The sequence below is a fragment of the Lampetra fluviatilis genome, chromosome 9, assembly GCF_964198595.1.
Source record: "Lampetra fluviatilis chromosome 9, kcLamFluv1.1, whole genome shotgun sequence".
In the NCBI taxonomy this organism is placed as follows: Eukaryota; Metazoa; Chordata; class Hyperoartia; order Petromyzontiformes; family Petromyzontidae; genus Lampetra; species Lampetra fluviatilis.
The window spans coordinates 5001595-5016371 of NC_136283.1; the positions used below are offsets into that span (position 1 = coordinate 5001595).

The 14777-nt window shown below is 48.3% G+C and overlaps 1 protein-coding gene across 1 annotated transcript in view; it reads left to right on the forward strand.

The window, feature by feature from the left end:
• The first annotated feature begins 8115 nt into the window (after positions 1 to 8115).
• LOC144934054 (pituitary homeobox 2-like) overlaps positions 8116 to 14777 on the forward strand; it is a 49253-nt gene continuing 42591 nt past the window's right edge. Inside the window, exon 1 of the mRNA XM_078859422.1 lies at positions 8116 to 8245. Coding sequence (XP_078715548.1) covers positions 8188 to 8245 — 58 coding nt within the window. The 5' untranslated portion in view covers positions 8116 to 8187. The remainder of the gene's footprint in view (positions 8246 to 14777) is intronic.

The following is a 14777-nucleotide window of genomic DNA, read 5'->3' on the forward strand; positions in this document are numbered from 1 at the left end:
GGACTCGCCGTTGTAGCAGTCCAGTGACGCGGCGTGTCCTGCTCCACCGTGTTCGAGCACACGTCGAGAGAGTTGCCCTCTCTCTCTCTCTCTGTTAACGCCTGTGCCGTGAAGAAGGACCATAGCCCGAAACGTCACCTATTATATATTGTTTTCCTGTAACGGACACACACACACACACACGAGCGCGTAGTGGTGTCTTTGATGAATGTGTCGTGCGGTTGTTGTTGTTGTTGTGTATCGTGGTTGTGCACCACTGCCAAACGCAGCAGCAGCAGTAGCAGCACATAACTCATCCGGGTCATAACTCATCCGTGCCGTAGGCAGCATTGAGCGGTCACTGCAGCGATGTCACCAGGTCGTTCAGTCGGCGAACCTAAAGTGTGACTTTCGCAGAAAAAAATAATCTCGCTAATCTATGTAAGTGCGCGTGTACGTTGAACTTCTTTCGCGCCGTACCTAGCCGCACCGTGCTCATCGGAGGTGCGGGGAAGGACAAGAAACTGAACTCAACAAGCAGTAACGGAGTTACGTCAACAACAACACCATTGGAACCTCATTTGCCAGTAAAAAAATATGATAATTGGTTTTTTTACCCTTCTATCTGGTAACAACATGACTCCTTGTAAAAAAGGTTTCAGTTTTGTTGCCAGATAGAATGGTAAAAAATCAATTATCATATTTTTTACTGGCAAATTAGGTTCCAATGGTGTAAATGCTTACCCCAAGCTCTCATACTCTGATGGTGCATTGTCTTTGAGTTGTGCGCCTTTTGGCGTCATCTGGTCCAACCCATGTGAGACTAGGCTCTAAGGAAAGCTGTCTCGGGTGTGGACCAATCAACTTCAAGGACAGTGCATACATTATCAGAGTTATGTTTTTTGTTTGCATTATGACCGCAGGTATTGTGGTCTATGTAAACATGACTCTTTGTAAAAAAGGTGTCAGTTTTGTTGCCAGATAGAAGGGTAAAAAACCAATTAACAACAACAACAACATCAGCACGCAGCCTATACACATGCATACTATTAGGGGCATGCGTATCTACGCTGCGTCAATGAACGCGGCGTGGTGTGTAATCGCACCGAGCAAACGCGTTCATTGTGAACACGGCGAATAACTTGAGAGGGGGAGGGCTGGGGCCTTCATCCAGCAGTGGATCGCTCATGGATGTTGAAGACGATTAATTTATTGTCTTTGCGTAACGTTTGTTCACGTCGCGCGAATTTGTTTTTGCCAATCAAAAATAGGAAAAATGCACGCGCTACACGCGGTCTGCTTTCGTGTGCACGGGCACATTGCATCGTGTTAATTAGATGTAAATTGTAACGCGTATATATTTTACTATACTGCAGATACATATGCCAAAACGCATCCATACACATCAACTAACTGTACACATACTGCACATATATACAGGGTTGATGTTTACACATCGCACTAGGAATTCGTTTAATGCTGAATCTACCTCGGGGGAGTTTCAAGACTGATTCAGATACCAGTCGTCACTGATGGCTGGCCATTGTATCTGGACCTATGTAACGGTGACTTTAACTACGATTCTGCACCGTGCAGTTAAGTAACATCTGTACCGCCCGTGAAATAACAGAGGCTCGAAGCTCACTGAGCCGTTCCCGCTGAAATAAACGAAGACGCAACTTTTGCCGGGGATCGAACCGAGGTCGCCGGGTGCGTAGCACAGAACCTCGTGTATCGATAAACTACTGCGATGATCGAAATCGGAATGTTCATGAACACGGGAGGCATCCGATGAGCTACAAATTGATGTTTGTGTTTCACAGATGTCCAGTGGTTAAGATAATTTACGTCCCGTGTGTGTCAGTCCATCGCACGTTAAAGGCTTCCCCAATGCGGATTGTTGGTCATGGGGGTTTCACTTCACTCTACTTCACTCTACTTCAATAGACTCTACTTCGATAGACTCTACTTCAATAGACTCTACTCCACTCTATTCCACTTCACTCCACTTCACACTACTTCACTCATACTTCACTCTACTTCAATAGACTCTACTTCAATATACTTCACTTCACTCTACTCCACTCTACTTCAATAGACTCTACTTCACTTCACTCTACTTCACTCTACTTCACTCTACTCCACTGTACTCCACTTCACTCCACTCCACTTCACTCCACTTCACTCCACTCCACTCTACTTCACTCTACTTCACTCCACTCCACTTCACTCCACTTCACTTCACCCACTTCACTCTACTTCAATAGACTCTACTCCACTCCACTTCACTTCACTCCACTTCACTCTACTTCACTCTACTTCACTCAACTCCACTTCACTCTACTCTACTCCACTCCACTTCACTCCACTTCACTCCACTTCAATAGACTCCACTTCACTCCACTCCACTTCACTCCACTTCACTCCACTTCACTATACTCTACTTCACTCTACTTCAAAACCGACACCGCAGATATCGCCACTCACGATTCGCCATCTCCGCAAATCAAAGGAACTCCGTTGGCCAAAGATCCCCCATATAGCCTCGGCAGACTTTTAGGGCAAGTGTTGTCAGCGGCCACCACTGAAGGCCGGAAACGGCAAACGAGAAGGTCGTTGGCCAGCACCACGCCCGGATGCCTTTGTCTCCCGAGTGGCGATGTTTACACATTTGAGGCTGAGTCGACCTAGGGGAGGCCCCAGGACCGGTTCAGATACTCGTCGCTGGGTGCTGGCAGTGAGTGGTGAATCGAACTCGGCTTGCCGGGTCCACAGCGCAGCACGCCAACCGCTTGCACATGCGACACACATCATCAGCATCATCATCTATAAGAGAGGTTTTTTTCACGGGGGGGGTTAGATCGCGTAAATTTATAAATGTGTCGTCAAACCCCGCCACCACCCGACACAGCCAACTAGTAAGGGTGGCGGATTTTAACGACACACTTATAGATTTACGCGATCAAACCCAAAAAACGAAAACCTTTATCACGGATCATATTGGTCGCGAACGCCTCCGTGTTAAACTGACGATCATCATCATCATCGACACCGGCACGCCAGCCACCGCCTTCCTGTGCGAGCGCGCTGTTTCCGGGGCAGTCTTCTCAGCTTCTCAGCCCGATCGTAATAGCCTCGCTAAGCTTCAATCAGCCGCCCGCGGGGGGCAAATTCGCGACCCCCCCCCCCCCCCCACTGGCCGAATGCTAATAACGGGAGGGAAAGCCCTCGATAGCGCTGGGGAATATTAGCTCGCAGCACGTCTCAATTAAGCGCTAATCCCGCGATTTGCATGCAAACGCATGACCGCGCCGGCCACCGGTGAGTTTAGAATGTTTTGCTCGCGAGCCGCGAGGCACTGAGCAGAGAGACAGAGAGATGAGCGCGGAGAGATTTGAGCGTGGAGAGAGTTGAAAGGGGAGAGAAATGAGGAGCGCGGAGAGAGATGAGCGTAGAGAGAGTTGAGCGCGGAGAGAAATGAGGAGCGCGGAGAGAGTTGAAAGGGGAGAGAGTTGAAAGGGGAGAGAAATGAGGAGCGCGGAGAGAGATGAGCGTAGAGAGAGTTGAGCGCGGAGAGAAATGAGGAGCGCGGAGAGAGTTGAAAGGGGAGAGAGTTGAGCGTGGAGAGAAATGAGGAGCGTGGAGAGAGATGAGCGTAGAGAGAGTTGAGCGCGGAGAGAAATGAGGAGCGCGGAGAGAGTTTAAAGGGGAGAGAGTTGAGCGTGGAGAGAAATGAGGAGCGTGGAGAGAGATGAAAGGGGAGAGAGATGAGGAGCGTGGAGAGAGACGAGCGTGCTATCGAACACAAGCAAAATCGTTTTTTGTTTGTTTCTTCGCGATGTGGCGTTAGCGGCAGCGCGCAAAGCCACCACCACCAACGCAAACTCAACACGGGCATCGATAGGGAAGACGATGTCCTTCGCCATCGTGGGGCCATCCCCCTCGACAATGGTCCCCTCTCTCCCCGCCTGTAACACGACGCCATGCGGCGTTTGTTGTCGAGGTTGTGTGGTTTGTCGCGACTTGCTCCACTGCTCCTCGCCACGGCAGAGACGTCGCTGCTGCTGCGACGAAACAGCGCTGCGCATTTATTGATTGTCGTTTCAGGATGTCCACTTATGCGGGGGTTTAGTCAGCAGCCGGTAGCGCGGACTTGCCATCGGGCTTAGGCGCGTCCCATGTCACGGCAGGCGAATCGTTTGCTCCACCAACGATTGTGATCGGTGTATTCATTTGTAGGTGATTATTAGCTCGAGATTTTTCGAGCGAACGCATCGACGAGGGTTTTCCCAAACTTCGGTTCCTTACCGACCCACCACCACCACGGCCCGTTGTTCCAATCTCCTCCGCCAATTAAAATGCAAAATTAACTCGTTTCACGCTGCGCGCGCCCGATGGTGGTTAAACGCGTCTCCACGTGACGTGCCACGCAATGAACGCTGTCTGCGCTCATAGAGCCGATTCAGTGTCCCACGTGACGGCAACGACGTCACGTGGTGACGTGTTCAACAATCACCGGGCGCGCGCGGCGCAGCACGAGTTAATTGACAGATAAATAACGTCAGATATCTCCAGCGCTTCTAGAACATCTTTAGAATGTATATGGACCCCTCGCTCACGGTGATACCACACTTGTACTGGATGCTGCACGCATCTGCTACATTTCTACCAGATTCGTGCGTCTATGCGCACACCGGAGTATGCCAGACAATACTCTTAGGTGCTTTCGGTAAAGTCACGTAGGTAAAAATAAATAATAGAAATAAAAATAATGGAAATAATAATAGAAATAAAATAATACATCTCTGATTTATTATTTTAATAATTACTTTAATAATATATCATTGATTTATTATTATTTTTCTATTCTTATTTCTATTATTTTTATTTTTATTATTTATTTTTACCTACGTGATTTTGCCGAAAAAACCTACGAGTATGAATCCTTGCAGTCACGAAAGCTTCAAATCTAGAATCTCAGATAATGATATACTGTATGTATAAAATACGTTTATTAACAGTGCTATCAAAGAGAGAACTATGCAATTAATTTACAATTTGCAGTCATATAAAATAAAACATTGTTATTGCTTCATTTACAAACTGGCACTTTCATTTCACTCTAGTTAGGAACACAGTCTTCAACTTTATTTACTGTCAACGTTTAACAGTGCTGAGTCCCGGGACAGCTCCAGCTACGATTAGGCCCTGATCATCACCACCACCACATGTGGGCCTATTGGAGCACTTTCACCAAGCCCCATTGACGACCAGCGTGGTGAAGTATGGTGAAGAAGCCTGCGAGACGTTATTTATTTATGTATCCAGGAGAGCCACACACTCAGTCACGTGACTCTTTTTATCAGCAGCGTCCTGCATTAGAGGGTTTATTTAACTTAAAGATCTTTTCAGACGATTCATGATCAGCGTTTATGACAAATCCGCAAGGCGTTGGGGGAAGAGGCCATCATACAGCAGTGCATTGACAAAGCGGAGAATGCAAAGACAAAGATACCCCTAATACCCCCTAGCAGACTCGATGGGCAAGTGCTGTTAGCGAGCACCTGTATGAAGGCCGGAACGGCACCACGAGGGGGGGGTGTGGGTGGCCAGCCCCACGTTCGGCCGCCTTTGTCTCCCCAGTGCTCATATTTACACACCGTACCGTACCAAGTCCTCGTTTAGGGCTGAGTCTACCTTGGGGAGGCCCAGGCTGGGTTATCAGATGCTCGTTATCGATGTTGATCGTGAGCGGGAACGGAATTCAGGTCGCCGATTTGGAAGCGCGCTGAGATCACGAAACCGTGGCAGTCGGAGGAGCACGATCGCCTACGTACGGTGCGACAGAAGTTGAACACACACACACACGAGGAACGAAACAGGCGGACTTCACCACAAATCTGGCTGTCGCCTGATGAAGCTGGTTGTAATCACTGGCGAAACGTCGTACTCAGATTGTAAATGCTGTGGCCTGGCTCTCCGACACACAACCGGTGTGCTGGACTAGTGACGAATTGGCCACGTTCTGTTTACGTGGCAACCCTTACTAGTTGGCTGTGTCGGGTGGTGGCGGGTTTAACGACACATTTATATATTTACGCGATCTAACCCCCCAAAAAAACCCTATATTTATGGATGAAATAGGTCGCGAATGCCTGCGTGTTAAACATACACACATATACATAGCCACGGCACAGACAAACGCCCCCCGTGTAGCCTCAACGTACTCCAGGAGCTGCGCCGTTATCTGTGGTTATAATCGTAGTGAAATTCATTCCATATTGCCCTCTATGTAATATATATATAAAATATAAATGTAACATATAAATAGACCGGCATGGTAGAACTCTGCACTGCGCGTTGTGCCGAGCGCTCGCAGTGCGCGCTGCAGCGAGCGCTGTTCGCGCAAAACAAAGACGACGACAATGTCACCCACCCACCCCCGTACGGACTCAACAAGACCACCGCTGTGTAAGCGAGTCGCAAGCCACATCGCCGATGGGAGGATCTTGGTGGGAGCCCAGCACCGAGCCCGGCCGCCTCGAGCCGCCTCGCCACCGCGAGTTTCATTAATTGAGGGGTGGTGGTGGGTGGATGGGTGGGGAGGTGAAACCCGCGTGGTGGTGGTGGTGGTGGTCGTGGTGGTGTCAGGGGTGGACGCGGGTTTTTTCGTAGCGCTCCGTGAACACAGAAAAAAAATGCGCACGAGTTGAACATTGGTGTGAGAACCGGGCCGAGGAAATGGTTTTGCGTTTTCGCGCGGGGCAAGTGTCCACCGCGAGACCTCGCCAGAGACACGGATTCCGAGCCATTAGTGCTGCACGCATGGGCATAGACAATCAACCCACGCGCCTTACCAATCACAGACCACGGTTATATACTGTATCGTGTGTGTGTATGTATACTGCAGTATGTGTGTGTAGCGGTGTGACGCAACGGTTAGCGCGCTGCGCTACGAAGCTGGCGATCCGAGTTCGATTCACCGCTCACGACCAACACCCACAGTGACGATTATCTGAACCGTTCCTGGGCCTCCCCTAGGTCGACTCAGCCTCAAATGAGTTTGCGGGTGCGGTGTGTAAACATCGCCACTGGGGAGACAAAGGCGGTCGAGCATGGTGCTGGCCACCCACACGCCCTCGTGTGCCGTGCCGGTTTTCGTAGGTGCTCGCTAACAGCACTCGACCCAAAAAGTCTGTTAAGGCTATGAAGGGGATCGTTATATATCGAAACAAAGACGAAGGTCCCCCGTGCAGCCTTGAATAGACTGGTGGCGCAGGTGCTTATATTATCAGTGGGAATTAATAGTCGCAGACAGAAAATCTGTCCGTATGTTTGTACATACGGAGGAGGACACAACTGCAGGACCCGGAAAGGAAATCCACGCGACCACCGCGGGCAGAGAGAGAACTTTCAATCTCCAAATAAAGAACAGCCATTTTAATACCGACCATTAATCTCTCCTGATGGTGATGATGACAACGATTGTAAATTCGTTTGGCTAATAAAGAGCAACTCTTAGAACCAGTTCTAAGTGATTCGGCCATCCAATTGTGGGGGGGGGGTCCCTCCACATTTACAAACATGTGTTTTGGAGTAGTTGCCTGCTATACATTTCCACGTGATGAGCCCACTTCGTTGAGCGATCATTTGTTGATAGCCAGGTCGCTTGTGAAAAATAAGCAGCGTAGCTCAGTGGGCCTTAGTTGGTAAAAATAAAAAGTTGAGTTTAATTGCTTTGCCCAAGAGTTGTTGAACTTGCAGACGCTCGCCTTTACATCAAGATTTGTCGCGGTGCTACATTCTCTGCTCGGTGTTGTCTGTATGTACCGTACCGTATGTCCAACTTCTTTCGCACCGTACGTGGCCATCCGTGGTAATCGGAGGTGCGGCTTTTTGTTGTTGTTCGCACAAAGGAGAGAGCGAGAGAGCGAGAGAAAGAGGTCTTTATTCTCCACTTGTGCGTTTGGTATTCGCATGATGACAATGACGACGACGACGTCGAGGATGATGATGATGATAATGATGAGCGCCACTTCTCTGTGCATCTGCAACTCTAGTGCTCGTCCGAAGAGCAGCAGGAGCAGCAGCAGCAGCAGCAACAGCAGCAGCAGCAGCAGCAACAGCAGCAGCAGCAGGAGCAGCAGCAGGAGCAGCAGCAGGAGCAGCAGGAGGAGGAAATAGTCGAGAAGAGGAAGGCGCAGGCAGATGCACGCGGGGATGGAGCCAGACGGCATGACGCAACTATCGTCCTGCTCTGAGTCCGGTAGGTCTATCCGCAGTCCCAATACCACTACCCGAACCCAAACATACCCACAACCCTGTCGCGAAACATACCCCGAACCCTACCGTCTAACTCATACACATAACCCTAACCCCTCAGCCCATCCCTAACCTTATCCTTAACTCTATAACTAAACCCTATCATTTACCCTATACCTAACCCTATCCTGATCCCAACCCGTATCCCTGTCCTTAACCCTGTCCTCATCCATAACCATAACTCCTAAGCTCATCTGTCGATAACCTTACTCCAACCCTACCCCTAACCCTATCGTCACCCTTACCCCTAGCCCACGAACCACAACCCCATTCTTATCAATAACCCTATCCCCCAACTCTATCCCTAATATAATAATATGGGTTTACCCCTTTTTTAAAAACCTATTGCTGTCCTTACTCATAAACCCGGTGCCGTGGTGCCAGCACAAGTGCCGTCCACTGGATCTCAGATTCAGACTCAGGACCAATTCGCTACAAACCAATATCTCTCCCACCCCCCCTCTCAATATTGCAAGAGGCGCCAATGCACTGCGTGGGTGAATACAAGAGACGGTGGTGGTCCTTGATGAATGACGTCGCGTAATGCAGGTTTGCCGACCCCTGGGGCTCACGTCAAAACACGTGCACGACCCACGTGTGTGTAGATGCGTGTGTATGACGAATGCGTTGTGTGCGAGTTCTTTATTTTCGTTCACAATTATCTACCAGTACTCTGTGGATGTGCGCACATGTGCGAACACGTTTGTTCGTATACGCAGGTGCATGTGTTTGGCTATCGCTACGCTTGTATGTACATATATAGTTACGTATCTATCGGCGTACATATACGAACATGCGTGTACACGACGATGAACGCTACTGGTACGAGTGTGTACCCGTTTCTATGCATGTATATATTGACCTACGTTTTCTGTACGTTACTTATCGACACGCCCGTACGTGTTGTGTACCTGTAAGTATATACGTGCACGAGCCTACGTGTTTTCTTCACGCTGTGTATACATCAATGTCAGGACGTGTTACTATATATATGCAGTTGTCCGCATCAACTATATCAACACAATCATCATCATATTCATCATCATCATCATCGTGAGTCATGGTCCATCCACTGCTGGATGAAGGCTCCCCACTCCGTCGTCATCACTCGCGATCCACCCGTACGTCTAGGCACCTATAGCTGACATTAGCTACAGCCAGAGCAGTCGCAAGGGTACGGCGAGTAGGGGCGATCGCCCCGGGCCCCGGGCTTTGGGGGGGGGGGGCACGCGGTGCGTGATTTGCCCCGGGCCTCGCACCCCCGCTGCCTATAGACGGCCCTGTCTGCGGCGAGGGTAAAACAACGAGCAATCAGCCCCTCGGCAGATATGCACGCGTTCTCTGTTTGGTGGAATATTCGTCTGAAATGCTTGTGCACAAATAGCTTTTGCTCGAACTAGTACATTTAAACGCGATCTTGAATTCATCGCTCCATCTCCTCGTTTCACGTTCACATATTTAATGATGTATGTTTTTTTTTTAAATCTCTCTCTCTGCGGTGTGTGCACAAAAGTAACGGTATACTCTTTAAATATATAAATATATACACATGATCTCACGCAAACATATTTGTTGACACTTCAAAATGAATCGTCCGATGTAGATGATGATAATAATTGTATGTAAAAATGTAAAGGAAGATACGCTTAGAAATGTTTGTAAACACATGTTAACGTGTAAACATTAAACCATATATACATTTGGGCTTTTTAACAACAACTCCCCAGGGGGGTCGCTCAATCCGTCTAGTTTTTTTTCATGGGTCTAGTATGTGACTGATAGATGCTGTGTATAATGCATGCTTACACGTGTTAAATACACAAAGACAAAGATCCACCGCGTGGCAATTGTTTGTAAGGTGCGCCTATGAAGGCCGGCACCGCGCGTGGGCATGCGTGTCGCCAGGACTATGCCCGGTCGCCTTTGTTACACACCAGACCGGCTACTCGTTTAAGGCTGAGTCGACCTAGGAGAGACCCAGAACCTGTTCAGATATTCGTCACTGATGTTGGCAGCGAGCGGAAATCGAACTCGGCTCGCTGGTTTGTGCGTACGCGCACATACGCGCACGCTGCACGCGAGGACACACATATACGCACTATTAAGGTAACATATACCTAGGCACATTCACATACATGGAGTCATTTTCAGAACATCGGGGACAAGGGCTGTTTATTCGCGAGCTCCTATCGTCATCCGCACACCGACACGACCACAGAGACACTGTGTTTCTGTGGAATTCACTTCCATCGAATATTCAATTTGCTCAGTCCCTTGGTTAATTTAAATCCCGCCTTAAGGAATTTATTTTCTTAAAGGTCTTTTCTCCCGATTAATTTGATTGTGTTTTAGGAGTGTGGAGAGGGTGGTGATGTATTTGTACCTGTGGTTAAATCATGAGCCTGCGTGTTTATGTTCAGTTTTAGAACTGCGTGAGTTAGTTACTCGCTTGCTTTTAGCTCTGTGCAGCGCCTTACGACCTCCGTGTGTAACGCGCTTCATGCGTGTAAATTATAATTATATGTATTATGCAATTAGTACGGATCCCAGTAAGATACATTAATTACGCATTCGCCACCAATACGCTCGCGCACACACAACATATACACGTGTCCCTAGGTTTTTTCGGTAAAGTCACGTAGGTAAAACATTAAAATTAATGAAAGTAAAATAAAACAAAACAAAAAAATAAAATTCACGACGTTTCGGAGGCAACACAAGTCTCCGTTATCAGGTGGGACCGTCACAGCCGAATTAGCTGCATCAAGTGCTTTGTTTTATTTTACTTTCATTAATTTTAATGTTTTACCTACGTGACTTTACCGAAAAAACCTAGGAATATGAATCATTGCAGTCACGAAAGCTTCAAATCTAGAATATACACGTGTCTCTGGCCGTCCAACATATTACAAATCTCACACGCGACTCCAAAAACCCCAATCCATCTGCTAATGTGCGTCACATTATGGTGCGAACGCATTCATTACGGCCCGTTGTGGAGAGTTGTGCGTAAAAGAATAATATAAATATTATGCAGGCGGAATTCCGTTCTGTTCTGCACGTGTTCATAAAAGTTACGTTGTATAGTCCCATCGGACGTATTGGCTTTGCAGACCAATATTTTTTTTTTATCAAGCGGCAGTTACAGAGTGGGTAATATAGACTATTTAGGCCACTTTAGAGGCAGTCCCTGGCAGGAAATTACAGAGGAGTGGACAGTCCATTGTGTATTTACAGACCCCGGTGGGAACAAAACTTTGTAGACTCGCGCGTAATTCGAATATTTTACGATTTATTGAACTTTTGGGCAACCACGTCAGTCATTGGCTGCGTGCGTTCTTGCGCGTGGGATACATTGTCGTAAGTTCATATGTGTGTGTGTGTATATATACAAGCCGTATTCTCTGGGTAATAGCATGCTCCGGTAAGTAAGACGTACCTGTTAACGTGTGTGCCCGGTCTCTATCAAGGTTTTACTAATCTGGTCACACAAACAAGCACACACAGTGTGATCTACACACCTACCCAATTATAAGACGCACTGCTCAACTTTCTCTTTAACATGCATTGGAGAGAGGGGGGGGGGAGATAATGTGCGTCTTATAATCCAGATAATACGGCAGAAGTAATATAAACACATACGTTTCATTTTGTATAGCAATATTAATCACTTAGTGAACGCGTGATAACGATTAATGTTACGTGCACAGTTATACGCACACCTGGTTTACATATATATAAACCATATTGGTTATTTGAACACATAGCAGGCTTTCGCGACCAATATTATCCATCACAAAGGTTTTTTTTTGGGGGGGGGGGGGGTTATATCTCGTAAATATAACTGTGTCGTTAACTCACCACCACCCGACACAGCCAGGCACCGCCAACGGCGCTAATCGGCCGTGCGATGAGGACAGCAATTTAAACCCGCACGCACAAACACAAAAACAACAAGATCGAAAAGAGAATGAGTTTTGAAGAAAGAAAAGTCTAATTCCGGACCGCGTGGCGTTTTAAAAGCACAACTTTAAATGAATATAGACAACACGTTCTACTTAATTAAATAGACTTATTAATATATTTTTTTCTCCTACAGCATCAGAGTGCAGCGCCACATTAAATACGCACTACAATGACAATAGCTTATAGCGATTTGAAGCATGTTTTATTTTGGGGGTTGGGGGGGGGGGCAGAGCTTTGTGACGTCATATTCGAGGGGGGGGGGTCTGACTTTTTGTGACGCCATGTGACGATGAGGGGGGGGGGGTCAAAAATCGTCCAAAATTGCGTGACGTCATTTATGGACGGCCCCTAAGGCAACAACGACAACAACAACAGACAGAGTGAGTTAAATGAAAGCGTGTAATGAAATGAAAAATGAGAAACTCTCCAGTAGTGGTGCGATCGCGGTCACCCAGAACGCTTGACCGCCTGAATGTGAATTTGTAGTCGATGCGCTCGCATCTGCATCAGCCGCCGAGCTCAGTGATAATAATAATAAAGTGGAGGAAGAAGACGAAGCTGTTGGTCTCGGCCGTTCAGCGTTTCGGCACATTCAACGCGACATCTGCTGGTCGTGCTGCGTCAAGCGCGCGCATCCTCACGTAATTCATCTTCTTCTTGGTTCTTTCGGTAAAGTCACGTAGAAGGGAAATAATAAAATAATAAAAATTAAACAGAATAAAATAATTCTCACGACGTTTCGGCCACAACGCAAGCAGCCGTCCTCAGGTGAAGAACAGGTCTGTCGGAAAGACGGACGGTGAAGAACAGGTCTGTCGGAAAGACAGCATCTTTCCGACAGACCTGTTCTTCACCTGATGACGGCTGCTTGCGTTGTGGCCGAAACGTCGTGAGAATTCTTTTATTATGTTTTATTTTTTTCTTATTTTATTATTTCCCTTCTACGTGACTTTACCGAAAGAACCAAGAAGAGGAATCCCTGCAGTCACGAAAGCATTAAATAGAAATTCTTTTTTTCCCCGTCCGAAGAACGGAGAGTCATTTTGTGAAAGTCAATACAAAAAAAACAATATTCGCGTGCTGTGATGTTTATACATCTGCCACAAGTTGTATACCGTTCGATGAGACGGCGATTTCGCCGTGCGCGCGTGTGTGTGTGTGTGTACCGCACGTGTACAAACAGCGGAGCGGTAATGTAGCGATCCGTGGAGCATCAGTCTACGGAACCTCGCAAACCTGGCGACCCGAGATCGATTCCCGCTCACGGCCAACATAGGTGACGAACATCTGGACCGGTCCTGGGCCTCCCTTAGGTCGACTGAACCTCAAATGAGTACCAGGTGCGGTGTGTAAACATCGCCACTAGGGAGACAAAGACGGCCGGGCGTGCTGCTGGCCACTCACCCCCTCGTGTGCCGTGCCGGCTTTCATAGGTTGCTCGCTAACAGCACTTGCCCCAACAGTCTGTTAAGGCTACACGGGGGAGCTGTGTCTTTGTTTGTACAGACAGCCGTGCCGTGCACACGCGAGCGTTGGGCACGATGCATCAAGCAGAGTGCCATCACTTACTCTGTGTAGAGAGGACAACGTGAGTGGCTTCCCGACTACTGCTAAACTAAGATAGAGGCGCAGCCCTGAAAGAGCTTGCTCTCGCCGCCACTTGTTGGCGGAAAGGCCCTGCACTCGTGGGATCTCGCGTGACCCGCCTCTCGAGAGTGTGTTTGGTCTACTCTTCCACCACGCTGGCCAGGTGGGAGTACCCACGCTTTACCCCACCGTACAGCTGGGTTGACAGGGGCTGGGGGCTGTGTGGTTCAGAAACTTGCCCACGTTGTGTCACCTGCCGAGCTGGTTAAATCGAAGAGGTCGACCTCTGGATCACAGGTCCAGGGTGATAACCACGGCATCAGCATCCCTAGATAACTTCCACAAATTAATTACCAAATCTTCTGGTACTATTGCATTCTTGCAATATGGGTAGGGAGGTTTCTCCCACATTGTTATAGCCAAGGGGCTGGTATTGAGTACACCTCTCTCGCTCCCAATGAGTGGTTGGTGTTCTCCGGGTACTCCGCTTTCTTCCATGCGCGAAAGCCAAACGCCCATCGGTGGACTTAACCAAACGTCCCCAACGTTCAGCGGAAGCCACCTGAAACAGGAATGTTGCCGCTGGTATCCTGTGCGATCGTTCGACATTGCTATTGTTAATTATGGCGACGTCGCAAACATCGTAACGCTGCACAGTGTGATGTCGCGCGAGTGTTTCAATCGGCGTGGAATCTGTGTTGATATCGAGAACTACAGCACCCACACACCCATATAGCCCAGACATAGCGGTCAGTCAATATCATCGTCATCATCACCGCGGCGTGGGAGTTATTTGACCATACTTCACCACGTTGGTCAGTGCGGGTTGGTGAAGGCGGGGGGAGGGGTGGGAAGGGGGTGGGGGGGGGTGAATAGTCACGACCGGTTCCAATTTCCCTCTCCGTTAATTTTAGCCGTGACCG